Source organism: Pinus tabuliformis, chromosome 6 (assembly GCF_031772625.1).
Source record: "Pinus tabuliformis cultivar Carrire ecotype Pingquan chromosome 6, CPIR1, whole genome shotgun sequence".
Classification (NCBI taxonomy): Eukaryota; Viridiplantae; Streptophyta; class Pinopsida; order Pinales; family Pinaceae; genus Pinus; species Pinus tabuliformis.
In genome coordinates, this window is record NC_142292.1 from 59,327,898 (window position 1) to 59,355,399 (window position 27,502).

At 41.3% G+C, this 27,502-nt stretch overlaps 1 protein-coding gene across 8 annotated transcripts in view; it reads left to right on the forward strand.

Moving 5' to 3' along the window:
- LOC149257211 (uncharacterized) overlaps window positions 1–27,502 on the forward strand; it is a 571,530-nt gene that overhangs the window by 321,903 nt on the left and 222,125 nt on the right. For all 8 annotated transcript variants that reach the window (XR_016256691.1, XR_016256690.1, XM_089413730.1 and 5 more), the window contains 3 exons: window positions 21,641–21,694; window positions 21,807–21,864; window positions 22,141–22,217. Coding sequence is in view for 6 of the 8 variants with exons in the window: in XM_089413730.1 (XP_089269856.1) it covers window positions 21,641–21,694; window positions 21,807–21,864; window positions 22,141–22,217 (189 nt within the window). In the remaining 2 variants the exon portion in view is untranslated. The remainder of the gene's footprint in view (window positions 1–21,640; window positions 21,695–21,806; window positions 21,865–22,140; window positions 22,218–27,502) is intronic.

The following is a 27,502-nucleotide window of genomic DNA, read 5'->3' on the forward strand; positions in this document are numbered from 1 at the left end:
GAGGTGTAGGATTGATCTAAAGATCATTCGATTCCAACATGTATTTATGGAGATATGAATTTATTTGTATTATTGACAATTTGTCAAGGTCGGCCAGCAACCAAATAACCCCCAGCTCAACCTCAATGTTGCATTATAAATAGAAGAGGGCTCAAGTCATTTGTCACACACACTTCTCCCATGATCTTTCTCCACTCGTTTGGGTTGGTGGCAAGAGAGGTCAAGAAGGAGAAGCCCTAGCCGCAGTCTTCATTCAGATGTGCCCTAGCTACAGTTCAGATGTGCCCTAGCCGCAATCCTCATAAAGAAGCCCTAGCCACAGTTCAAATGTGCCCTAGCTGCAATCCTCATAAAGAAGCCCTAGCTGCAATTCAGATGTGCCTTAGCTGCAGTGAAAGAAGGCAACCCTAGCCACAACCAAAGGGAGCCCTAATCCGCTATCTAAAGGAGGCCTAAGACGCAGTCTAGAGAGACCTAATCTAAGGTCATCTATCCGCTGTCAAGAAGCCCTAATTTGCTGTCAAAAAGGAGTTCTTAATTCCGCAGCAAGGAGAGGCCATATCTGCAGCAAGAGGAAAGGAAGAAGAAGCCCTTAACTGCAGCTATAGGAAGCCCTAGCCGCAGCAAGGAGAAGATTGGACAACGTGGACATTTGAGGGCTATTTCACGGGTCCGTTTAGAGGACAGAGTGACTATTCTTGGAGGTCGAGGCAAGGAGCGTTTGCTGGAGGGTGCAACAAATGTTTTAGGGTGACAAGTCCATGCGTTGGGCTTGAAACTGCCCTAAAGGAGTAGCGTGGAGGGAAACATCCTATTGAAGGACAACCGCAATAAGAGGAAGCAATTCTGGGTTAGTTTGAGGGTTGTTAGGGACTGTGGTTGGGTGCCCTAACCAGTTCAGAATTGCAGCAACCTAATTACCTAGAATAGTGAGCTTGTGCACACATTTTCGAAGTGTATCCTGTATGTGTTGACACAGTTTGATGGGCAACTTGCAGGAATCCTTAGGACAACTAGTTTGCTGACATCGTGGAAGGTTAAGGGCTGCCTATTGTGCCCTAATCAAAATTGCAGGAGCAACAAGCAATCAGAGGAATGTTGTAGTTGTATTATGTTGAAGATTGATGATCTCCTAAAAGGGTATGCTTCAATTTTCTTAGTGATTGATTGTAGATTGTCAGGAGAATTCAGGGTTGCATCTTTGAACAATCATCATTAGCATAATGATGGACTTTCTACTGCTGTCATAAATATCAGTTTTGTATATTTGTGCTATCTCTCTCTCTACTGAACTATTGAAGAATATAAGAAGATTTGATTAATAGTTTCCCCACATTGGGGTTTGTCCCTAGCTGGTGCCACATCTTGTGTCCTCTTGTCTTGGCTTGTCTTCTACTATTTATGTTTATGTTCTAACTGCATTTTACTATCATGTTGATGTGATTGCTAATCTGGATATTGATATTGAGCTAATAAGAAAATTGAAGTAAATTTCTCTAAGCATAGAACATACCAAAATTTAGCACTATATTGCGAAGCTATTGAGGAAATATTGGAATGTGGAAATGCAAATCCTTGGACACTTCGATTGAATTTCAAGTAGTTGTGAAGATATTTTGTTGAACTTGACTTGGCAACCAACAATTGGTTGAAGCATTGATGTTCCATTTTGAACATCCTTCCGTATATATATATATATATATATATATATATATATATATGTGATGTACATAGAACCTGAATGAGTTCATGATTGAGCCACTTCACTCACATAGAGTTGTGACCAAGCATCCTTTGGGATATTTGCATGATATGATCTATCTTTGACATTCTTCCTACGATATGTGGCTGCATGAATGTACGAATGATGTTTAGGATTATTATTGATGAGCACATTTGCCATGATACCTTGGATGAGAGGTTTGTAGCACGACTGAGGTTGAGTACGATGTTGCTGGCATGGCTAGCTGCGAGGTAGGATGAAGAAGCTCCTTAGAGCGCTGTCTGAGCAGGATCTAGATATGACATGGATACATTGCGATGACAAAGAGTGGATCCAATTGGCAAAAAATATTGCATACAGCTGTGATCTGAAAATCACTCTTGAGTGACCTCAGTTAATTAATTATTGAATGGAGGTATTACAGACTCATGTGCTAGTGTGTGTCTATGTCATTTTAGGCAACAGATCGATCAGATTGCAAAATACACAGACATTGGAAATATGGAAAACAGCAGAGAAGCACAGTAAGCAAATACAAGAACACGACAATTAATAAGGAGTTCACCCTAATCTCCAGGGCTACGTCTTTGGTCGAGCTTTTCTGTGGTGGCCTTCTTTTAATGTGTCTTTAAAGCAGAGATTTACAATGAGGAGCTCAATCTGAGTCTCCTGAAATAGAATTGCTTGGCAGGGTGGTTCTTGGATTTCCCAAGCCACTACAGTGCACAAACTCTTTTTCTTACCAGCTCTTGACCTCTCTGGTCTTCAATGGAAGGAGCCCAATGTGGTGCTCAATTCCTGACAGATCCTCTCAGGGATGGCTCGATGCTGCCTTATGCTGCAAGTCAGCTCGGCTCTTTGTCTTTCTGCTCTTTGCTTCACTGTCTCTTTGTTCTCTATCTTCGTCTTCCGTCTTCCTCTCTTCGTTCTCCTTTCTCCGTGTCTTATGTTCTGTCTGTTTATGGCTTTAACGCCAAACGATCTCATGACTGCTCGATTCCGCTTCCTTCCTTTGTCGGATCGCCTGCTGCTGTTCACTTGGAATTCCCTGTCCTCTGCATCATCATCAACGACTCACAGGGAGTGGCCACTTGTCCTCTTGCAAACTATGCCAGCTCTTCCTCGTCGGTTCGATTTTCCAGTTACACTGTGGAATGAGTCATCTGCCATCTCAGCAGTCAAATCAGACCTCAAATCCTTATACATTGTAGCTTAATCCCCTCTCAAATCCGGTTCCTTTATCGGGCGCAATCTCAGTCATTAGATCTGGAGCCCCCAGATCTGACGCCATTTGCTCATATCGCGTAGTTGACTTGCTCGACCGCTAGTGTGCGATGAGCGGTGGTTTTCTCTCTCCTCCGCTTGCCATGCATCGGGCGTTGAATGGAATCGCTCACTTTTCTTCAATTCCGCTTACTGCCCAAGGGTGCCCCCGATAAATACCACCGGTTTTGGAGCGCGGGTCTCGCCTTTAGCCTTTAGCACTTTCCCCATAGTTTTCCCGGCTTCCATGCGACCGAGCGCTTCGCGTCTTTCTTTCTCGAGGGGTTTTGCCCAGCGATGCGCGATTAGCACTAATTGCGCATCAAAAACTGCCTCTTTTTCCTGATCCGGGCTTCCAAGGTGCTAGTTTCGCCTCCTGTGCGGTCTCCATGGGCCTCGGTCAGCGTGCTTTGACCGAGGTCCTCGTCGTTCCTTGCTGGTTGCCAACTACCACTGTTCAAAGGTCTTCCTGATCACTCTGTGCTCTTGAATTCGAAGTTTTGTCCTAATTTGATACAGTCATGGTGCTTTGATTATTCTTCATGGATCCAATTCGGATTACGCTCTTCCCACTGAAAAAGCTTTTGGACCACCAAAAGTTGGTTTTCAAGCATCGACTAAGTGAGGATACAACTGTCTCACTTGTCCAATCTCAATCCACTTTGCACTGCTCGGCTTTGAACCTTTGAGCCCAATTCTGAGGTATTCAACATCTCCTCTGCGCATTGTCCTCAACTTCCTGTCGAGAACTGTGTCCTCCTGCAATTCATTAAGATATTCAAGTAGTAGGTCATCAATAGAAGGTAATTGGCTCTGCTCTTTGGGATCCCCAATTAGTGAAGGTTTAAACAATCTCAAGCAATTTGCATTTACAACTGAGTAGATGTGCATGTAAGCTGGGAGATCAAGGCGAAAAGCATTCTCACCAATCTTCTCAAGTATCCTAAAAGGTCCATACCTGATAGGCTTTAGCTTCTTACCTTCACCTTGCATTCTGTCTTTGCTGATATATAGCCAGACTTAGTCACCAACTTGAAAATTATGCTCCATCCAATGCTTGTCATGCCTTGCCTTGTATTTGGCTTGGCTTTTTTCCAGCGTTTCCTGTACTGCCTGGTGGATCTCCTGGATATGTTCAATGAACCTAGTTGCCCTGTCCACATCACTGTGTCCCTCAACTGTGGTATCTTTACCAAAAAAAAAATCCAAAGGAGACCTTGGTGTGAAACCAAAACAGGTCTCAAAAGGAGATCCCTGTGTAGAAGAATGTTTTGCTCTGTTGTAAGCATGCTGCACATAACACAAATGTTCATCCCAAAGCTTAGGATGTTTGCTGCAATACCCTCTGAGTAACTATATCACTGTCCCGTTAATTGCTTCTGTCTGGCCATTAGTTTGTGGATGAAAAGTTGTGGTTTTCTTCAGTTTGGTATCCATTAGTTCCCACAGACTTGACCAAAACTTCCCCACAAATCGGGTGTCTCGATCAGATACAATGGAAGTGGGTAATCCAAAATGAATCCATACATGTTCAAAGAATAGTTTTGCAGTTTGTTCAGCTGTAATCTGCTTATTACAAGGTATCAATATACACATTTTGCTGAACCTATCCACAACAAAATATAGATAATCATGATCTTTCCTAGATTTAGGTAGTCCTCCAACAAAATCCATGGAAACACTTTCCCAAGGGTGAGAAGGAACTGGTAATGGAGTGTACAAGCCTAGTTTTCTATTGCTGGGCTTGCTTTTAGCACAAATAGTACACCCTCTTACATATCTAGAAACTATCTCATTCATTTTTGGCCAATAACAAAATCTTTGCTGTTGTGCAACTGTTTTACTTACCCCAAAGTGACTTGATATCAGAGAAGTGTCTGCTTTTCTAATTATCTTTACTCTTTCAGTTTGTGGAATGCATAACCTCCCACAATGGTATAAGAGTCGGTCCTTTACATGATAGTCCAATTCTTCTACTCTTTTGCATTGACTTAAAGTTGCATATACATCTTTAAAGTCTATGTCTTGAGCATATTGTTCAATGTAACTTTCATGTAACACAAAATTATGCTTAAGTATAGTAGATGCACTTATAATGGGTTTAGATAACATGTTTGCAACTTTATTATGTATGCCCTTTTTATATCTGATGACGAAATGAAACTGTTTTAGGGAACCCATCCATCTATAGTGTCTTGATTGCTGCAACTTAGTTTGGGAGTGTAGATATTGAAGTGGTTGATGATCAGTATGTATTATTGTCTCCTTGCCCATTAAGTAATGTTTCTACTTTTTCACACTCTGAACTAATGCATACAATTCTTTGTCATATGTAGGATAGTTAACTACTGTAGGATTAAATGTCTCAGAATGATAACATATGGGTTTACCGTGCTGTGTCAACACTGCTCCCATGGCATAGTCACTGGTATCTATTTGGATCTCGAATGGTCTTTGAAGATCAAGCAGTGCTAGTACAGTACTAATCCTTTCTTTCAAGGTGTCGAAGGCTTTCTGATGTTTGCCTCCCCACTGAAACACCTTGTTCAATCTTGTGAAAGCATGTAAGGGAGTTGCAATTGAGGAAAAGTTAGAAATGAACTTCCTCCAATATTGTGCTGCCCCTAAGAAGCTTCTCACTTCTGTAGCAGACTTGGGTTTAGGCTAGTTTACAATGAATGCCACTTTAGAGGGATTTATCTTCAATTCATCACCCCTACTATATGACCCAAAGAATTCAGAGATGTTTTGCCAAATTCACATTTTGAGAGTTTAACATGAAGTTTTTCTCTTTTCAAAACATCTAATGTCTGCTTAACATGCTTTAAGTGTTCATCCCATGTTTTGCTAAATATTAGAATGTCATCCAGATACACAATAAGAAAATCATCAAGAAAAGGTCTGAGTACATCATTCATTAATCTCATGAAAGTAGCAGGAGCATTAGTTAAGCCAAAAGGCATAACCAACCACTCATACAATCCCTGCTTTGTTTTGAAAGCAATCTTCCATGCATCTTGTTCTGCAACTCTGACCTGTTGGTATCCACTGTGTAAGTCTAGCTTGGAAAAATAAACAGCTTCTTTCAATTGATCCAAAGGATCATCTATGCGAGGAAGGGGATAATGATTTTTGATTGTTATCTTATTCAATGCTCGGTAATCATTGTACATTCTCCATGAACCATCTTTCTTTCTCACCAAAACAATTGGTGACCCACATGGTGATGTGCTAGGTCTGATGAACCCTTTCTCGAGCAACTCCTACGCCTGCTTCTTGATTTCAGCATTCCCTAAAGCAGACAACCTGTACATTCCAATGTTAGGCAATGGAGCATCTTGCTGCAAAATAATATCATGTAGTATTTCCTTTTTGGGTGGTAGACCTTTAGGTTCTTGAAACAAGATATCATATTCTGAAACAACTTTTTCTAAATTAGCGTGCTGTTCAGCATTACAACCCTCAAATACATTGGTTTTATCAGGTTTCTTTTCCTTTACAACCATCAGTATGAATTGTTTACATGAATTTATCATTCTTTTCATCTGCCCTGAGTTTATGAGAGTATAATTATTCTTGAGCTTATGAGCTCTTACAATGTATTCGATTCCATCTTTGACAAGCAGATACTTGTTCTCAGCTCTATAGAAAATAACATTCCTATCATACAAGTAAGGACTTCCTAAAACAATTCCACATATATCCAAAGGAATTATGTCTAACTCAACCTCATCTACAAGTGCTGACCCAAAAGAAAACTTGAGTTTGCACTATCTAGTCACTTGTATTTGTGCTTTATCATTCAACCATCCTAATGGGAATGGTTTCTTGTGAGGTGTAGATGCTAATCCCAACTTCTTTACAATTGCTCCAGAAATCAGATTTACTTGTGAGCCACTTTCAAACAAAGTATCAATCTTTTGATATTTGAAAATAACTCGAATATGGAAAATCTGATGTCTTTTTCTCTCATTTTATTCATCAATAATAGATTGTGCAAAATTACTAGTAGATGCTTCAAAATTCTTACATTTTATACCTGTGGCTGCAATGGTTGTTTCATCTCCTGAGTCTGACCCCAAATCTTTCTGAATAGCTGTAGCAGTCTTCTTCTTCTTGCCCTCGAACTTCTTAGGTCTCAGCTCTGGATGCAGAATCCAACAGTGCTCATCATCTTGCCCATCCTTTTTATAGTGGGTGCATGAAGCCTTACTCTTCTGTGCAGTATTAGCCTTCCTTGCTTTCCACTTCTGCTTTCTTTTCTCCTTATTCTTGCTTGCAGTGGGTTGGGATGGTGCCCCAACTTCTGGATTTCCATTCTTTCCTCTAGCTTCTAGATGAGTAACTTGTACAGATACCTCATCTATACTAGTGGGATTAAACATGAGGATGGTATACCTCATGTAGCTGTGTAGACCACCAATGTACTTCAACAGAGTCTCAGGTGAGTCTAATGAGATTCCTAGAATCAATGCTCTCTTCCTAAATTCTTGAGTGTACCCTTGCACACTTTGCCCTTTCAACTGTCGAAGAGTTTGCCAACTCATCATGGCTTGTTGCATGTAGGCCAATGGATAGAACTGCTTTTTGATTGCAGAAACAAATTCACTCCAGACAGAGATAGTCTTACCATGTCTTTTCATATCAGCTTGGGTTCTGCCTTCCCACCAAACCAAGGCAGTGCCTCCAAGGCATAGGCTTGCCAGCTGAATCTTGCTCTTGTCTAAATCAATACTCTGCACTCTGCAATAAACATCAATTTGTCTAATCCAATTGTCCAACTTTTCTGCATTCAACTCTCCATCATATATAGGCAAATCAAATTTAACATCTAGCTTAATCAAAGATGCTTTCTTTTTGTGTTCAGGGCTATTAGGTGGTGTGAGAAAGTGTTCTTCTTTCCCTTTGCCTTTTGAGTGGTCATGGAAGTGAGACTCATCTTCTCCTTTGTCTTGTTTAGAGCTTGATGAATCTTCATCCTTGTGTTTTCTAAAGTCCCTATACATTTCTTCTACCATGGATTTTATGGCTAGGAAACTTTCTATGAATTGAGGATTTGGCCCCATAGAACCTTCCTCTGACATTGTCTTCCGAGGATAGACTCTCCCAATTTTAGGATTAGTTTCGACCAACTCTCCTTCTCCTAATTTGAGCTTTGATCTCGTTAGCATTCAAAAGCTAAACCAACACAAGCTTGTCTAACCGTAACAGCCTAAAGCTCTGATACCATTTGATTTGAAAATCACTCTTGAGTGACCTCAGTTAATTAATTATTGAATGAAGGTATTACAGACTCATGTGCTGGTGTGTGTCTATGTCATTTTAGGCAACGGATCGATCAGATTGCAAAATACACAGACACTGGAAATATGGAAAACAGAAGAGAAACACAGTAAGCAAATATAAGAACACAACAATTAATAAGGAGTTCACCCTAATCTCCAGGGCTACATCTCCGATTCAGCTTTTCTGTGGTGGCCTTCTTTTATTGTTTTTAAAGCAGAGATTTACAATGAAGAGCTCAATCTGAGTCTCCTGAAACAGAATTGCTTGGCAGGGTGGTTCTTGGATTCCCCAAGCCACTAGAGTGCACAAACTCTTTTCCTTACCAACTCTTGACCTCTCTGGTCTTCAATGGAAGGAGCCCAATGTGGTGCTCAATTCCTGATAGATCCTATCAGGGATGGCTCGATGTTGCCTTATGCTGCAGGTCAGCTCGACTCTCTGTCTTTCTGCTCTTTGCTTCATTGTCTCTTTGTTCTCTATCTTTGTCTTCCGTCTTCCTCTCTTCGTTCTCCTTTCTCCGTGTCTTCTGTTCTGTCTGTTCATGGCTTTAATGCTAAATGATCTCATGACTGCTCGATTCTGCTTCCTTCCTCCGTCGGATTGCCTGCTGCGGTTACTTGGAATTCCCTGTCCTTTACGTCATCATCAATGGCTCACAAGGAGTGGCCACTTGTCCTCTCGCGAGCTGCGCCAGCTCCTCCTCGTCGGTTCGGTTTTCCAGTTACACTGTGGAATGAGTCATCCGCCATCTTAGCGGTCAAATCAAACCTCAAATCCTTATACATCGCAGGTTAATCCCCTTTCAAATCTGGTTCTTTCATCGGGCGCGATCTCAACCGTTAGATCTGGAGCCCCCAGATCTGACGCCATTTGCTCATATCGCACTGTTGACTTGCTCGACTGTTAGCATGCGATGAGCGGCGATTTTCTCTCTCCTTCGCTTGCCACGCGTCGGGCGCTAAATGGAATCGCTCACTTTTCTTCAATTCTGCTTACCGCCCAAGGGTGCCCCCGATAAATATCGCCGGTTTTGGAGCGCGGGTCCCGCCTTTAGCACTTTCCCCACAGTTTTCTCGGCTTCCATGCGACCGAGCACTTCGGGGCTTTCCTTGTTGAGGGGTTTTGCCCAGTGATGCGCAATTAGAAACTACCTCCTTTTCCCGATGCTGGCTTCCCAGGTGCTAGTTTCGCCTCCTGCACGGTTTCCATGGGCCTTGGTCAACGCGCTTTGATCGAGGTCCTCGTCGTTCCTCGCTAGCTGCCAACTGCCACTGTTCAAAGGTCTTCCTGATTGCTCTGTGATCTTGAATTCGAAGTTTTGTTTTGCTTTGATACAGTCATGTTGCTTTGATTATTCTTCATGGATCCAATTCGGATCAAGCTGGCACTGAGTTACCTTAATATATTGAGACAATGTTGTTGTATGAGACAAGCTTAGGCTTGTGGTTGGCACCTCCTTGAGAGGAAGGATGAGTATGGTATCTTTTTTGTGATATATATATGATTGTTTATGTTCTAATATGACATTTGATTTGATGCCCTGTATGAACATGAGACATCTGCTATTGAGAAATGATGATTTCCAAATACGAATACGATGATATGTTGATGATTTATAGAGAGCATCGCTGATCGAGGACACTAAGCTAACTCTTCCTCCCCTGCTTGAGCTCCCAAGGTGTGGAATTGAGTTGGAGGGCTCCTGGGGTTGAGGGAGCTCTAGACAATAGGGTTGGAGATGTTGCTCCCCTATCTTCATAGAGTCGAAAATGTTGCTCCCTATCTGGTCTATGCAGAGCAAGGTTGCACGAAACGGGGAAACAAGTACGAGTTTCCGAAACGGGAAGCGATACGAAACGCGACCTCCCCAAATTTTGGAAATGGGGAAACGCGAATATATATATATATATATATATATATATATATATATATCTATATATATATATATTAGGACATTTAAGAAATATGTGCAATCATAAAGCATATATGATACATTCTAATTTATTACATTATGATAAAACTGTCAATTGTCAATGCATAAACTATAAGTATCTAAATTTGCATCACATTTACTCATGAATAATCACATAATGAAAATAGAAATATCCAAAATCAGCCACGAGAAATTTCAAATTTCTTGTCTCGTGCTTGATTGGGAGTCTCCTCCTACATAGTCGAACGACCTTAATGCTCTTGATTAAATACAAGTTTCATACCCTAGTACCCTACATTCTCTTGATTATTGGGAGTCTCCCCTGCATAGAGGGCTTGGTTCTCTTGATTAAATACAACTTCCATACCCTAGTACATGATAAAATCCAATGGAAACATTGCAATCCCCCCAATCCTGAAATCCTGAAAAACAGATAAGTCTGCTGGATTTTGAGTGAGATCTAAAATTCTACTTTCTCCATATGAAATCCAATGAGGATGAAACCACTCTCAAACATCCTGAGTCATTTCATGGTAATGTTAAAAATTTAAGTAAAAGGATGAAAATGAAAAATAAAGGAGAATATCACTTTTACTTTAAGAATTTAACATTACCATGAACTGCATATCAACACTAGGGAAAAAGTTCACTTTTATAACTTTAGATAGGCATCTGGAAGCAACTAGAAGTCACTAGGCTAACGTAAGAATAGATTAGAAAACAAATAAAAAAAAAAAAAAAAAAAAAAAAACACAAGTAAATGCTGAAACGTGGGTCGTACGGCCCTGAAACGCGTTTCAGGCCGTACTGGCCACGTTTTAGTTTCGTGAAACGTGGCAGTACGGCCTGAAACGCGTTTCAGGGCCGTACCAAACACGTTTCAACGTTTCGTACCCGTTTCCATATGGAAACGCCCTTCTGCCCCACGTTTCCTGCAACATAGATGCAGAGTATACCCCAATTGGCATCATACCCACAAGCGAGGCTTGTTGGGAATACCACTCCCTGTCTGGCCAACGGGTTGAGAGTGTACTTTGGGTGTACAACCCAAATCGATTATGATGCAGGTGTTCTACCACATGACTTCTCAGAGTCATCAATGGGAAGATCTACAGGCAATAGGATTGGGTTGAGATTTGCTCCCCTATTGTGTTCCGAGTTGAGAATGAGCTCCCTGATGTGATACCATGGTTGAGATGTGCTCCCCTGTATGTTGGGATATCCTATTGCTCGACATGGGGTGAGAGTGTCCCATATGACCTTCCCCACTGTCATAGACATGATGTGAGAAGTGTCCAATAAGACCTTCCTCATTGTCATTGGTTTCCAGGTTGAGATGTGCTCCCTGTTATATGCTCTTCGATGATCATGCAGGTTGAAGATTTAACTCCCTGCCGATGTTCCTAGGTAGTAGTCCACTGGCAGAGATTCTGGGTAGTAGCCCGATGGACAGAGGGTGGTAAAATGAGCTGCCCTCTGATATCAAAATTCTTCTTCTATTAGATTCGACAATGTTCAGCATATGAGCAGGGACAATCAAGAGATAAGCGGGAATAAGCAAGAGATGAATCAAGATGAACATTGATTATTCGAGATGATGAGATACTTGACATGGGACATATGATGATAGGATGAGATATTGATCAATGAACAAATATTATCAGGTGGAATTCTCCCTAGTTGAGAGGGATTGTTAAAAATATGCAACTGCGGTCAAATTCCACTTTGGACAACTCACTTGATGGAGATAATGATTGCATTGAATTCCTCTTTTTGAGAGGACCAAAATCGACCTAAAGATCACTCAAAATGGATAAGGGAAAGTGTACTTATGAAGAAAAGCCCACATGTGCATATTTGATAAGGTTGGCCCTAAAGCAAAGTGGACCACCTTGAAAGGCTATAAATACAAGTGCCCTCTACCTCATTTAGACACAATCATGAGACACTCTTCTATCTTGGTTTTTGGCTCGCACAGGTCTGAGGCTCGTCTGTGGAAGAATAGGTTCACTCTAAGGTGAAATTGTAGGGTCTGAAGCTTGCATTTCAGATCTAGGGTTTTGGGCCATAGTCGCAAGCATGACACAGGAAGGTTCCGAGTATAGTCGCTCTCAACGAGGCTCATGAGTGCGATTGGAGCCTTCCAGTTGCACGAACATCTCACTGTGCATGCGACTAAGGGTTAGGGTTTCAGAATCACAGTCGCACGCTCACCTCACACCAGATCTAACCCCAGTCGCTCGCATGTCAGGCTTAAGGGAGCGACTGGGCTGCTATAGTCGCTCGCATAACATCTTGAAGGGTGCGACCGAGGCTCTGAGATAGATCTGGGTAGATCCGACCATAGTCGCTCACTTACAGTACTTCAGAGAGCGACCAGGAAGCCATAGTCGCTCGGATGACTCCTCCTCTATGCGACCGAGACTCAAATGATGGAATCTCAGTTGTCCGAAGATTTCACTCAGTGACCGCAGGGTTCGACAGTTGATTGCAGACAGTGATAGTTCTTTACAGACTTCAGAATCAGATTTTGAGTAGAAATATTGTTGGGTTCATTTCATGGATGTTGCAATTGTTTTTGTTGGTTAGTTGCATAGACGAAGATATGGATCGTTGTATTCTCTTTTTGCTGAATCATTTGATGACAATCTAAAAAGAAGAAGAATTTGAAAGGGTTTTCTCCACAGTGGATTTTGCTCTAGTCTCCGACCAATCTTGGTGTCTCTATACTTTTCTTCTATTGTTCCTTTATGTTCCACTGCAATGGTGATGATGATATTGTTCTTTCTACATAGTTGTGTTGGAAATAATACTGAGAGGGGGGGGGGGGGGTGAATCAGTATTATCAGATCAATAAAACTTTTCAAATTTCATGCTCAGAAACATATACGCTACTTCAGTTAAGTGAACCCGCGTGTACACGCTACTGTGTCTAAAGCAACTAGCGTATATCCAGAAATCTTATGATTCAGTTAGCTTATCTTCAGTAAATGCATCAGAACATTATTAACCACATTGACAGTAAACAGGTGCAGTATAACAGAACAGATCATCACATAAAAGCCACACACATGAACACCATGATATAAGGTGGAAACCCAATGTGGGTGAAAACCACCTGCTGCAATTCGTCTCTTTCTTCTTTAATAAGAAACTTCTTTTACAATGTACTGGTGCAGTCCTTTACCAGTACGCAGGCTACAACCTGCAGAGGGCTACAACCCTCTCTCGTTTTCCAGCTACTTCTGGAAGGGAGCTACAACCCCCTCAGCTCTTGTACTAGCTGATCCATTTACTAGTACGTAGGTGCTGACCCTACAGAAGGCTACAACCTTCTTTCCTTCAGGGACCACGTTTCATCAATTTTCAGACTGGATCCATGAGTACAAAACAAACACTGCTTCAATACAATCATCAACTTATACTTGCATCATAATTCTCTAAATCACCCAATACTGAATCACTGAAACCCTGTCATCAAGAACACAGAACACAAACCAGAGCCCAGAACTCTGCAACAACCACCAGAATCAACGGCAACCTGAAATATCAAATCTTATTATGCATACGCTACTTCGCTATACCAAAACCGCGTGTATACGCACTTTCTCCAAAGGCAACCCGCGTGCAGATCTAGAAATAATTACTTATACCTTCGCTGTCAGATCCGACCCTTGCCAAGCGTCCCGGACAGATAACCAGCAATACCAGATCTTCTCACTTCGTCAGACACCCATTGCTTACCCCTTTGCCTAATGATCTTCTCCTTATATAGCCTTAGGCCCTTCACAATACCACGGTCCAAAACCATAGTAACACAAAACCATCAACTTCAAAACTAGGGATTGACACGTCTGTCGAGACACCATGGTCAAAAACGATAGGCACAACTTACAAGGACTAACCGCCACGGACCAAAGGTACATTTTCACATGTACGCGCTTTTACTGAAGCCAACCTGCGTGTATACGCTGATTTTCCTTAATGAACCTGCGTATATCTCTTTCTTGTCCTGCTGTACTAAGATCTGTCCTCTGATTAAGTTGCCATCACTTGTACCTGCTTCTGAGTGAGTTGCCATCAAGGACAACACTTGTATCATAATGCCAACAATCTCCCCCTTTGGACTTGATGGCAACCACCACACCAAGTCACTCTCCCCCTTTGACATCAAGGGCAAAGGGCGGACCAAGATATTCTCTTCTTTGGTATACCTTCTGCTGTCCATACTCCCCCTGAGTACATGCTGAAGTTTCTGATTTGGCTCCCCTTTGTATATGCCAAGTTGTATCAATCCATCCATGCTCCCCCTGAGCAGATGCAGGTTCTAAGACCAACAATAACTATCATTTATCATATATGATCTGTTCCATACGCATAAGCCTGCAATACCATTCCTTTGATCAAACAACAAGATGTATCATTTAGTTTCATCAGCAACTTCTAACCATAATGCCAACAATGAATTATTTGAATTATATGCTCCCCCTGAACGTGAGCCAACCATGAATGAACCATTTCCTGAGTCTGTTCTGCTGCCCTTTATGCTCCCCCTGAGCCTGAGCCAACCATGACTGAACCATTTCCTGGGTCTGTTCTGCTGCCCTTTCTACATATACGCGACTTTGCAGCCTGTAACTCGCGTATATACGTGACTTGTCTTCATTATATCAGCGTATGCAAGATGGAATACTGAAATTCATCACTTTCAGATTCCCCTGTGTCTGTTATGTCAGCTGACTGAGTTATGCCACACCTTTCTGTCTCTGTCTTCCTCAATTCCTGGAACTGTGATGATGTATGGTCCTCTTGTTTTGAATTTTGAAATCTGCTCCTGCATTCCCTTGCTTTATGCCCATATTTGTTGCATGTATAACATCTTACATATTTCATGTTCCTTCTATCGCAATCAATTGCTTTGTGTCCATATGCATTGCAGGCAAAGCAATATCCTCTGAAATACCTGGGATGCGATGATCTTTTGTAATGGTCTTGAACCATTCTACTTCTACATCTGGCTGCAACATGTCCAAGATTATGACATACATAACATTCAACATTATTCAGTGGAGGAAATAATCGTCTATCACGTCCATAGTTAGGAGTAAAGGATCTTCCTTGAGGAATTTCTTTCCTTGGTTGTTCCTTGTTGAGCATTTCAGATTTCTCATTAGAGTTTCTTGCCTCACCTTGTGAACTAGATTCACCTTCAACATATTCATGAAAACCAAGACCAGTTTTGATAGCAGGAGACCTTTGACTATTAAGAATATCATCCAAGACTTTAGTACTATCTTGAAATCGTAAAAGCTTATCCTTTTCTTCTAGTTTACCTTTCAAGATATTTACCTCAACTTGATGTTGTTCTTCCTTTTCCAGATACTGATTCCTTAGGTCTTCTTCAGCTTTTCTTCCTTCTTCCACTTGTCGCTTTAGTTTGATCACTTCATGTTCTTGATCTTCAAGAGCTTCTCTGTTCTGTTCTCTTGATTTTTTAAGATCTTCTTTTAGAGAGAGGATCTTTGATTCAAGTCTCTGAATTGTTATGCTCTGCTCCTTTACTATATCCTGCAATTGCTCTCTTACCCTGGTTTCTGTCTCCAATTGTTCATTTAATTTGGTAACTTCTTCAGTTTCTGCATTCTTCTTTTCATGTGCCATGAGACTTCTAATATCTTCACTATTATTGGATGAAGCATTCTTCTTTTCATGTGCCATGAGACTTCTAATATCTTCACTATCATTGAATGAACTTTTAATATGGGTATAATAGCTTCTACCATCTTCTTCAGATATCTTTCCTTTGTTATGAGGGCATCTAGCAGCATAGTGACCAACTCTACCACATAGAAAACATTTGAAAGGTAGCTTACCTTTGAACCGTCCAGTTCCCCGTTCAAGATTCTTGACAAAATTTACCTCATCTTCTTCCTCTGACGCTTCGAATGCGGCTTTTGATGGTACCTCTTGTCGCATTTCAAAAGCAGTTAAGATCCCGTGAAGCTGTGACATGGTGATTTTCTGCACATTCTCCTTTTCTTCTATGGCAGATACTTTAGAATCAAATTTAGCAGACAGAGATCTCAAAACCTTTTCAACTAAGACAACTTCCTCAAATTCTTCACCCAGATCCCTCATACAATTTACAATCTCATCCATACGCAGGAAATAATTAGCTATGCTTTCATTACTATGCATCTTAAGAGTTTCATACCGGATTCTGAGAGTTTGAAGCTTTGCTCTTTTTACCTGATCATCTCCTTCGTAGCTTGTAACGATCTTGTCCCATATTTCCTTAGCAGATTTGAAATGCATGATCTTCATAAATTCTGATTGTGTCAAACTACTCAATAGGACAGTAACAGCTTTGGCATTGAGCTCATATTGCTTTTTCTCTGCTGGATCTGTAGGAGTTGCTGATGGGAATTTGTATCCTCCTTCTACGATTTCCCAAACTTCTGCTCCAAGTGATTGTAGATATGCAGTGGTTCTTATCTTCCAGTGGGTAAAATTGTTCCCGTCAAAGACTGGTGGCCTGATGTGTGCCTCTCTTTCTGGATTAGCCATTTTGATGGATCTTTTCCTTCAAGCGATCAAGCTTCCTCTGAAGGACCTGTTCTGATACCAATTGTTGGAAATAATACTGAGAGGGGGGGGGGGTGAATCAGTATTATCAGATCAATAAAAATTTTCAAATTTCATGCTCATAAACATATACGCTACTTCAGTTAAGTGAACCCGCGTGTACACGCTACTGTGTCTAAAGCAACTAGCGTATATCCAGAAATCTTATGATTCAATTAGCTTATCTTCAGTAAATGCATCAGAACATTATTAACCACATTGACAGTAAACAGGTGCAGTATAACAGAACAGATCATCACATAAAAGCCACACACATGAACACCATGATATAAGGTGGAAACCCAATGTGGGTGAAAACCACCTGCTGCAATTCGTCTCTTTCTTCTTTAATAAGAAACTTCTTTTACAATGTACTGGTGCAGTCCTTTACCAGTACGCAGGCTACAACCTGCAGAGGGCTACAACCCTCTCTCGTTTTCCAGCGACTTCTGGAAGGGAGCTACAACCCCCTCAGCTCTTGTACTAGCCGATCCATTTACTAGTACGTAGGTGCTGACCCTACAGAAGGCTACAACCTTCTTTCCTTCAGGGACCACGTATCATCAATTTTCAGACTGGATCCATGAGTACAAAACAAACACTGCTTCAATACAATCATCAACTTATACTTGCATCATAATTCTCTAAATCACCCAATACTGAATCACTGAAACCCTGTCATCAAGAACACAGAACACAAACCAGAGCCCAGAACTCTGCAACAACCACCAGAATCAACGGCAACCTGAAATATCAAATCTTATTATGCATACGCTACTTCGCTATACCAAAACCGCGTGTATACGCACTTTCTCCAAAGGCAACCCGCGTGCAGATCTAGAAATAATTACTTATACCTTCGCTGTCAGATCCGACCCTTGCCAAGCGTCCCGAACAGATAACCAGCAATACCAGATCTTCTCACTTCGTCAGATACCCATTGCTCACCCCTTTGCCTAATGATCTTCTCCTTATATAGCCTTAGGCCCTTCACAATACCACGGTCCAAAACCATAGTAACACAAAACCATCAACTTCAAAACTAGGGATCGACACGTCTGTCGAGACACCATGGTCAAAAACCATAGGCACAACTTCCAAGGACTAACCGCCATGGACCAAAGGTACGTTTTCACATGTACGCGCTTTTACTGAAGCCAACCTGCGTGTATACGCTGATTTTCCTTAATGAACCTGCGTATATCTCTTTCTTGTCCTGCTGTACTAAGATCTGTCCTCTGATTAAGTTGCCATCACTTGTACCTGCTTCTGAGTGAGTTGCCATCAAGGACAACACTTGTATCATAATGCCAACAAGTTGCATATGCTACTGAATAATATTATGATGTTATGGGGTGAATATAATGTGTTAATGAAGAAATGCAATTATCAAAGCAAAGAACAATATAGCCCTATCAAAATTAACAATGAGTGTCACCCTAGGAGATTCTTCTACTTCATTTTAGAGTTGTTCTAGAGCTGATTGCAGGAAGATCACAACTAATTTTGCACGTTGCCAGGGCGCAAAAGAGAAATTCGTTTTGCTTGGGGAGTCAGTATAGTGCATGCTGGGTTTCAAAAATTTTGGGAGTGATTGGTCTTGCTTTTTGCTAGAGATTTGAGGAGGTTTGTTGGGCTAAGTTTGGGGCAATTCTACAGGCCAAATTTTTGTCTTTTGGAGCTGTGTAGAGGCTCTTTGGCTGGGCGTGTGCAGGCCTTGGAGGAGCTGAGCTAGGGTGGTGTGAAGGCAGTGGAGTTGGAGCTGATTTTTAGGGGAATTTTAGTGGAGAGCTTGGGGGTGATTTCAGGGAGACTTGGCACCTATTTTGCAGAGCTATTCCGCAGGGTGCGAATTTCTGGTTGGAGGAGGAACACACACTTTTTATCGGTCTCCGGGAGAGTTGGTTTGGAGCCAAACCCTTTCTGGGTTTTATTAGGCTTGTTGAGAAAAGGCACCAACTCAATTTGCAGAATTTTCTGAGCATATCTGAGGCCGCTTTCCTTTTTTCTTTCCAGTAGCAGCAGTGAATTTTTGGGTCAGCGCAGAGTTTGGAGGGAAGACTTTCCGGCACTTGGGAATCACAATTACAACCTGGGTTTTTTCCTTGCTTGTTGTAGCAAGTCCAAATTCCTCTATACCTATCTATTTTTACTCCAGTATGCTCTGAAATAATAAAATGGCTAAGAGATTTGTTGCATTTCCTTGTGTATTTTGATATATTGCGTGTGTTGAAGTTTTAGTTGTTGTTCATAGTACATGTCTCTGTTATTCACTTGATATTTCCTTTAAGAATATTAGATGCCTCTAAGTGGAACAAATTTGAATATTAAGGGCATATTAATACTTCAAACAATGACAACCTTGTGATATCTGACTAGACCAAGTCCCGTAAAGTTATTCTTTACCTTGATAGAGGTGGTTAATGGTAAACCCTATTTGGTGCTTGACAGTTCCAAGGTCATCCCCTCAATAAATAGGTGTTAGTGTAAATATGTGATAATGGTGGGGGGATGGGGAAGGCTTCGTGGCCAAGCGCCATGGTCAAATGGACTAGCTGATGGGGTGTCCACATCCTAAGTGTATGAATGTAAAAGGAGGGAGCAATCGTGGATACATGAGTTACCCTGCTTGGCCTGCTTTTTCCACTCCTCTTGCTCTCCTTTTACTTCTTCTTGATAATGTTTTGTATTACTGCATATAGCTCAAGGGTTAGAGCTTGTTTTTCATGCTGTGCATTTTTAGTACCCCTTAAGATGAGACAGTTCATCGCTCACTAGAGTTAGGACATGCAATGATTCCTTCTCATGTAAAGGAGCATCATGTCCTCAGGAACCGGGTGATGGCTAATCATAATGAGGAGGGTAGAGCTCATGTTAGGATTTTTAAGACATGCTGTTTATGTCCCTGGCCGTCTTTTGCATTTTGATTTTCTTCCTTCTCTTTTATTGTGGCCATGGTATGCTTTTCCATTCTTTTAGCTACATCAACCTCCAGGGCAATGTTTTTTAGCCCTACTCAAGGAGTGTGGGCATGAGGGTGCCAAATTCCAATGAAGCCATGACAAGCTAGATCTGAAGAATGGATGTGGTCAATGGGACTTGTAATATATCATGGAAAGTGTCAAGTATGCTGTAGGGGATAATGAACATGCTATGTCAATCCAGATTTTCGAAGTAGTGCACCTCCTATAAGTCTGAGGCCTTAGGGGAGGTTCCACTAGATTAGGGCTAAACGTTAACCGCCTTGGTAAGGTGAGAGAACAGATGTACAGTCAAGATTGGTCAATCTTCCAGATCACCCCTTTATTCATACTAAATGGCCAAAACAAACAAGTAGAAGCACCCAATTGCAAAATGATCAATGTACCTTTTGAATAGCATCCCACCTTCATTCAAGTGGTAATGTCTGATGGGGAGAGGCATATGGCTAATGCAGATAGCAGAGGCACCCGGGATATCATCATTGAATAGTGGATGTCAGGGGCTGCTGGCTGTCAAATGTAGGAGAAAACTTTTCTCCTTTGGGATTACCATTTTGGTGGGTAACAATGGCCACATCAACAAGAAAGCATACCAGCAACAATGCTGCACATGACAGATCCACTGGAAAACCACCAAGACCATAGAAGCTGATGTAGTGCAACATCCTAGCCATCTTCCAAAGCAAAAATGCACAGGGGATGAATCTGATAATATCCTCAGGAGAATGGCCAGGGCTGAGAGAACTTGGTTGTACTGACTTCGGAGGATGAAGTTAGGGACCCCCTCCTGTACCTCCCCTAGCATCCAAGTTCATTGAATCCCTCTAGAACTAAAGAAACTTGGATGTGGTCATTGATCTGTGAGCTCTGTACTAGTGACACGTGAAAATAATGTCTAGTTGACCCCTATTTATATTGGTCAAATCATTGTTGAGACTAGCATAATAATCTTCTTCAGGAATCCAATTTTCAGTTGGACATGGGCATACGTGTTGTGGGTACTATGTAGATGATGTCAAATTACATATCTATGTATATGTCGACCTATTTTTCTTTGCTTTGTTTAAATTTAGTTGATAATTTGTCATATCAAGGTTGCACAAGCCTAATTTTCTCATGACAGTTTTCCTCTTATTCAGGGCATTAACAAACTAAGCAGACTCTTACTATCTTCCAAATAACCTAAAAAGATGTTTCTCCTCTCATCTATACTCTCTATCATTTTATTCAAAGCAACACTTTGCTTATTCCTGAAGATGAACAGAGTTTCTTTTCAAAATGCCAGTTTTCGAAATTCTTAATGCATGCTTGAAATCCAAAAACAAATATGGAAAATACTAAAAGTAGTGAAAGTCTAAATTAAACAAACCAAACATGCTAACAATGTTGAAGATGGTAGAATGCAAGAACCCGGAGAGATGGTAGTGTGCATGTATTGGGTGCAATCTATGTAATGCATCATACTTGATTTGATGAGACTGGTATTTGTTGTGTCACAACGTAAAAGATGGAATCAATTGTGATCCTAAGTAAAAGAAGGCAAAAGATGGAATTGTCTAATTTGGTCTCAGCACAATTAAATTTAAGTTCCAACTTCCAAGAACTTATTCTGAATTCTCTTTGGCTTTTTCAGAAAAGTTGAATGGCTATGGCACTTTAATAATGGCCAAATGTTTTTTCTGGTTGATCAGTTATTATCTTCTAGAAGTAGTTAAGTAACTATTCTCATTAACTGCATTAATATTTGGTTAGATACAGGTGTTGCTTGTAGGCTAATTCTGAGAATATTTGTGAAGTCACCGTACTGATTTCCAATAGGTATGTGCTTAGGGAGGGAACGTTGGTCACCTTCATCAACTTCTTTCAATTGAAGCAGGTTCTCAGGTGAGTGTAGCTGTCAATACTGAGACTTCTGCTTTGCATTTTTTACACCAATAAAGTTAGATTGGCCTGGAAGAATTGTGTATTAACACATTTTCAAGATCTTATGTGTCAGGTCCTATATGTTGGAGACCATATTTATGGAGACATATTGCGTAGCAAGAAGCAGCTCGGTATATTCCTTTACCTATAGTCAGGAGGTTTGTGCTGAATAACATTATTGCTAGGATGGTGTTTGCCAGATGTCTGTAATCTCTGTTTAAAATTTCTCTAGAGATACGCCCCTTTATATTAAAGGAATTTGTTTTCCCCGTACATTACAAGGTGTTTAGGCTGTCATATGAAACATCATAAAAATAGACTCTTTGTTGCAGATTATGCATTGAACATTTCAAGTAAAAGCTCTCACGGATATTGGGGTTTTATTTAACAGCCTGTATTTGGAACAGGTTGGAGAACAATGCTTGTAGTACCAGAGCTTGAAAGGGAAGTAGAGATGATTTGTGAGTCAAAGGACATCCGCAAGGTACAACTTTCAAGCGTCCCAGATTTTTTCCAATGAAAAGTTTTCCTTTTGCCATTGTTCGCGAAATTTGTAAGCCATGCCCATGCACACTGTTATAAAATGCATATGGAGAGTGTTTTCAGGTGTGGTCATTGCTTTGAGCTCTATAAAATGGCTTTCCAGATCTCTATACATGAAAACTACAAATTACCATTATGGACTGTTACCCCTCATTCAAGTAGGGATGCATACATTTTTTCACTTTGCATTATCACCATTGTAAGTCCAATGATACAAGTCAAAGCCCTGTATCCCATGTGGAGCCACTGTATTAAGATATCCTAGGCCTAGTTTTGGTCGGCCATGGTCTGGCCTTTTGGGCTTAAATCCTTGCTTTCTTTCTCCTATATAGGAATGGGGGGTTTTGGAAGGATCTCGTGAGAACTCATTGTTTAGTGGAGCCATCAATTTGTAGGGGTGATCACCAGTGTTAGGGTCAGTCTAGCCCACATTGAGTGCATCCTTGTCGACCCTCTTTGGGATCAATATTGATGAGCTGGAGTCTTTCATACATGAGCATATCTAGGAGGGAGATGGCTGTCTTCTACACCAGATGTTGATTTCACTCCTTTTCGTCGATGGCTTGGTCTTGTTGGATGCTACCCTTGAGGGCTTACAAAGACAAATTGACACATTGTCTAGCTTTTGTGACGTTTGATAGTCTAGACCCTTCTCAGACACATCACCCACTATCAGTAGAAAGTTTCACAACCCCTTATTGAGGCAAAGTTCAGTGTTCTCCAATTTCTCATCGAGGTCATCTTTTGTTTTGTCTCTTTCCTTCATAGAGTCAGGTCTTGAAGAGACATTGTGATCGAGAGAGAGGCATACCCATACCTGATACCCCCACCTTGCTCTTTGCTCATCGGAGGCTCTTGCCTCGAATCCACACTCCCCACGCCCCCCCAATATTTAGGATGTGCTTGAGGCTGGTTCTTAGAGGCATCTCAACTTCTCTAGTCAATAACTATATTCAGATTCTCCTTTGATGCATCAAGCCATCTCTTGCTGACTTGACAAGTATTGATTAGGCCATTAGAGAGGATATATATAGATTGTGCATTTAGGTCACCTAGACCTCACCTTTGATGAGCCTAGGCTCAAAGATGCCCATCTATGTAGAGAATTTTTTGGAGCTTTAGTGTGTGAAAATTCCATCACTGCAACAATTGATTTATTTTTCCTGCCTATTCCACAATAAGTTATTTATGAAATTACTTCAATAAATGGGAGAGGAGGATTTTGAGCGCGCAGCTAGGGTATCCGAGAGTTACAGAGCTTGTTACTAATGGAGGGCCGCAGAGGAGGGAGCTCCACTCCCTCCTACAAGGATGCAGTTGCCAGCAAAGGTAAGACATCACTGGGTAATGTCAGAGAAACTGCGGAGGAAGGGAAAAGAAATAATGAAAAGGAGACAGATGGGGCCAAAACCAAGGAAAACAGTAGCACAAAGGACAAGGAGGAAGAAGACAAAAGTCAGGGAACAAGAGAAAAAAAACAAAAGGGACCTTGCAGACCCAAAACGGAGATCACTCCTAGAGTAGTGTTAAATGATCCTGCTCTGCAGGCGCACAGGGAACACATGGGGACTTACGCCATTATTTGTAAATTCATGGGTTTATGGCCCACTGAAAAGGCCTTACAAATGTGGATCAAGTTTCACTGGAAACCCAAAGGAAGCATCGATCTACATCTTGGGTCAAAGGGATTCTTCACCGTGGTGTTCACAAATATCGAAGACAAAGACAGAATATTCGAAGGAGGACCATACTTTTATGCAGCAGCTGGCCTCTACATGCGGCCTTGGGTGATGAACTTTGTTCCAGAACGGGAGACTTTCACCTCAGTTCCTGTCTGGGTAAGGCTCTATTCTCTACCTCTTGATTACTGGCAAACTGAATCGCTTGCTGCCATAGGCAATAAACTAGGTCGTTTTGTCAAAGCTTCGGAAGCCACTAGAAGGGGCAAATATACTTCCTTTGCAAGGATTTGTGTGGAAATGGATCTATCAGGAGCTCTTCCGGATGAAGTTATCTTGGAAGTTTTTGATGAGGAATGGGTACAAATAGTGGATTATGAGCATATCCCGTTTAGATGCCGTAAATGCCATGAACATGGACATCTGTTCAGAGACTGCCCTCTGAGTAAAGCTGACAACAAAAGCAAACCGAATACAATGAAGGACATAGAAAGCTTTCAGAAAGTGGCAAGCAGAGGAAAAGGAGGTAAAAAAGGACCAAAGCTACAACATAATGAAGGGCAAAAGGTCAGTCAGAATAAGTTTCAAGTTCTGGAAGAAAATGAAGAAATTACGAAAGGAGACCAATCTATGGAGGAAGAAACTATTGAAAAGGAGAAGGAAGAAGACTACAACCCAACACAAGATATTAGGTATAAGAAAGAGACTATAAGGAGTGAAACAGAATTGGATATGGATCAGGAAATGACCCAGAGTGAAATAGATCAGGAGGACCATGAACTTCAGGAAATTCTAGATAAGGAACACCTAGATCTGGAAGGGTTCTTGATGCAGGGAACCACGGGAGGGATAGATTCACTACCTCAAGAAGACTGCAACAGAATACAACAGTTGTTTTTATGGAAAACTCAGGAAAGGGGGTTTGATAAAGGCAAAACCATCGACAAGCAGGAGTACAGAGGGGTGAAAACAATGAAATCAACTCCAGGATTAGCCACTAGAAATCCGGGAAAGAAGAGAGGTAGGAAAAAGCAGAATGAGCTCTTGATGGAGTGTGGAAAGCTAATGATAGATTCAGGTAAGATGAAAGACCTAACCAGCTATTCCTTTACAAATCTTTAATAATGAAGTTCACATCTTGGAATATCAGAGGGCTTGGCAGTAAAAGAAAACAAAGAATGCTTAGTTATAGAATGAAACAAGCAATGCCGGACATGATCTTCATCCAAGAAACGAAATGCTCCATTCAGAAATTAAAACAAATCCATAGCAAATGGCTCAATAGGTTTGAGTTTCTAGAAGTCAAAGCAGAGAACACAGCGGGGGGCATTCTCACTCTATGGAACCCCCAAAAAGTCAGCATAATAGATGCAGAGGCATCTCGAAATTATCTATCAGTGGTTATTCAACCAGTGGGGGTTTCGGATACCTTCCTGGTCACAAATGTCTATGGCCCTCAAAGAATAGATGATAAACTCAGATTGATAGACTCCCTTATGGATCTCAGGAACAGACAGGCTGGAATTCCTTGGATCATAGGAGGGGATTTCAACATGATCAAATCTCTTTCAGAGAAAAAAGGAGGTACCAGAGCGCTAAGCAAAGACTCCTTAGCGTTCCAATCATTCACAGATAATATGAAACTGGTAGACTCAGAAACGAGCAATGGTTTTTTTACATGGAACAACAAAAGAGGAGGTGAGGCTCAGGTAGCCTCTAAGTTAGATAGGTTTATGATATCAGAGGAGCTTATGCTTGTAGACAAGGAAATAACAGCAAAAGTTCTTCCCTTTGGAGGATCAGATCACTGGCCGATTCAATTGGAAATCAAGGGTTTAGACTCTCCCAGGAACAGACCCTTCAGATTTGAGAATATTTGGCTCTCCCACCCGGATTTCATTAGTAACATTGAAAAATGGTGGTCAGAAGATTTGCAGTTCCAGGGATCAAAAATGTTCCTTCTTCATAAAAGACTAAAGCACATTAAGTTCAGGCTTAAAGAATGGAACAAGAAGGATTTTGGCAACATTTTCGAGGAAAAAAAATCAGTGGAAATCAAAATTCAGGAACTCAACCAAGCACTGATCAAAGATGGCTTTGACAAAATCAAAAGTGATCAGGCTGATAAACACCATCAAGATTGGGAGAATTTATGCAAACAAGAGGAAATATTTTGGAGGCAAAAGTCTAGAGTGCAATGGCTCAAAGAAGGAGAGCGTAATACAAAATTTTTTCACAAATCCACCATGGCTAACAGAGCATATAACAAAATCTCGACGATAAAGGATAAGGAGGGGGAGTTTCAGATCACTCATAAGGATATCGAAGCTGTGTTGGTTCAACATTTCCAAAGCATCACTCGGGAAAACAATTCAGACAGGGAACAATCCATCAAGGAGATTACAAGTCACATCCCTAAGCTGGTGTCTAGAGAGGACAATTTTAACCTAAATAAACCAGTAACTGAAGAGGAGGTCAGCGAGGTTCTCAAAGATATGCAGAATGGCAAAGCACCAGGCCCGGATGGTTTCAATGTGGATTTTTTTAAAGCTTGCTGGAATATAGTCAAACAGGATATTTTGAATGTTGTGGAGGATTCCAGGAGAAACAAAACTATTCTGAAAGCCCTCAACACCTCCTTCATCTCCCTGATCCCCAAACAGGAATCAACTCAAACTGCAGATAAGTACAGACCCATTGCTTTATGTAATGTAGTATACAAGATAATATCCAAGGTAGTGGCTAATAGACTCAAACCTCTACTTCCTTCTTTAGTGTCAGAGGAACAATCAGGTTATGTGGAGGGTAGACAAATTTTAAATAATATTATCCAAGCCCATGAGGTGGTTCACACGCTAACCAGTAAAAGGCAGGCTGGAATGATCATGCAATTGGATATTGCCAAAGCATACGACAAGGTGAATTGGATTTACATCAAGAAGGTTCTCACTGCTTTTGGGTTTGATCACAACTGGGTCAGATGGGTTATGGCTCTGGTGACTTCTTCTAGCTTTTCAATTTTGGTGAATGGATCTCCCTCTGAGATCTTTAGCCCTTCTAGAGGCCTCAGGCAGGGAGACCCACTCTCTCCCTTTCTCTTCATCCTCATGATGGAAGGACTTGGTCGATCCATCAAGCAGGCCAAGGCCACGGGCAAGATCAAGGGCCTTCAATTAACTGAAAATGGTCAGGCACTGACTCACCAACAATTTGTTGATGACACCATGCTGCAGGGCATCCCCACAGTCAAAGAAGCGTCAACCTACAATCAAATCCTTAATGAATTTGCCAGGGCTACAGGTATGGAAGTCAATCTCTCTAAGTCAAAAATCTTCTTCTTTAACACTAATATAGCTATTCAGAGAAATATCTCCAGAATTCTTGGCTTCCAAAGGGATTCCCTCCCCTCAAAGTATTTGGGAGTTTCCCTCACGGCCAGACCAATGCTCAAGAATGTCTGGGAACAGGTGCTCAATAAGATGCAAGACAAAGTCAAAAAATGGACCATTAGAGCCTTGAACCTAGCTGGCAGGTTAGTGCTGACAAA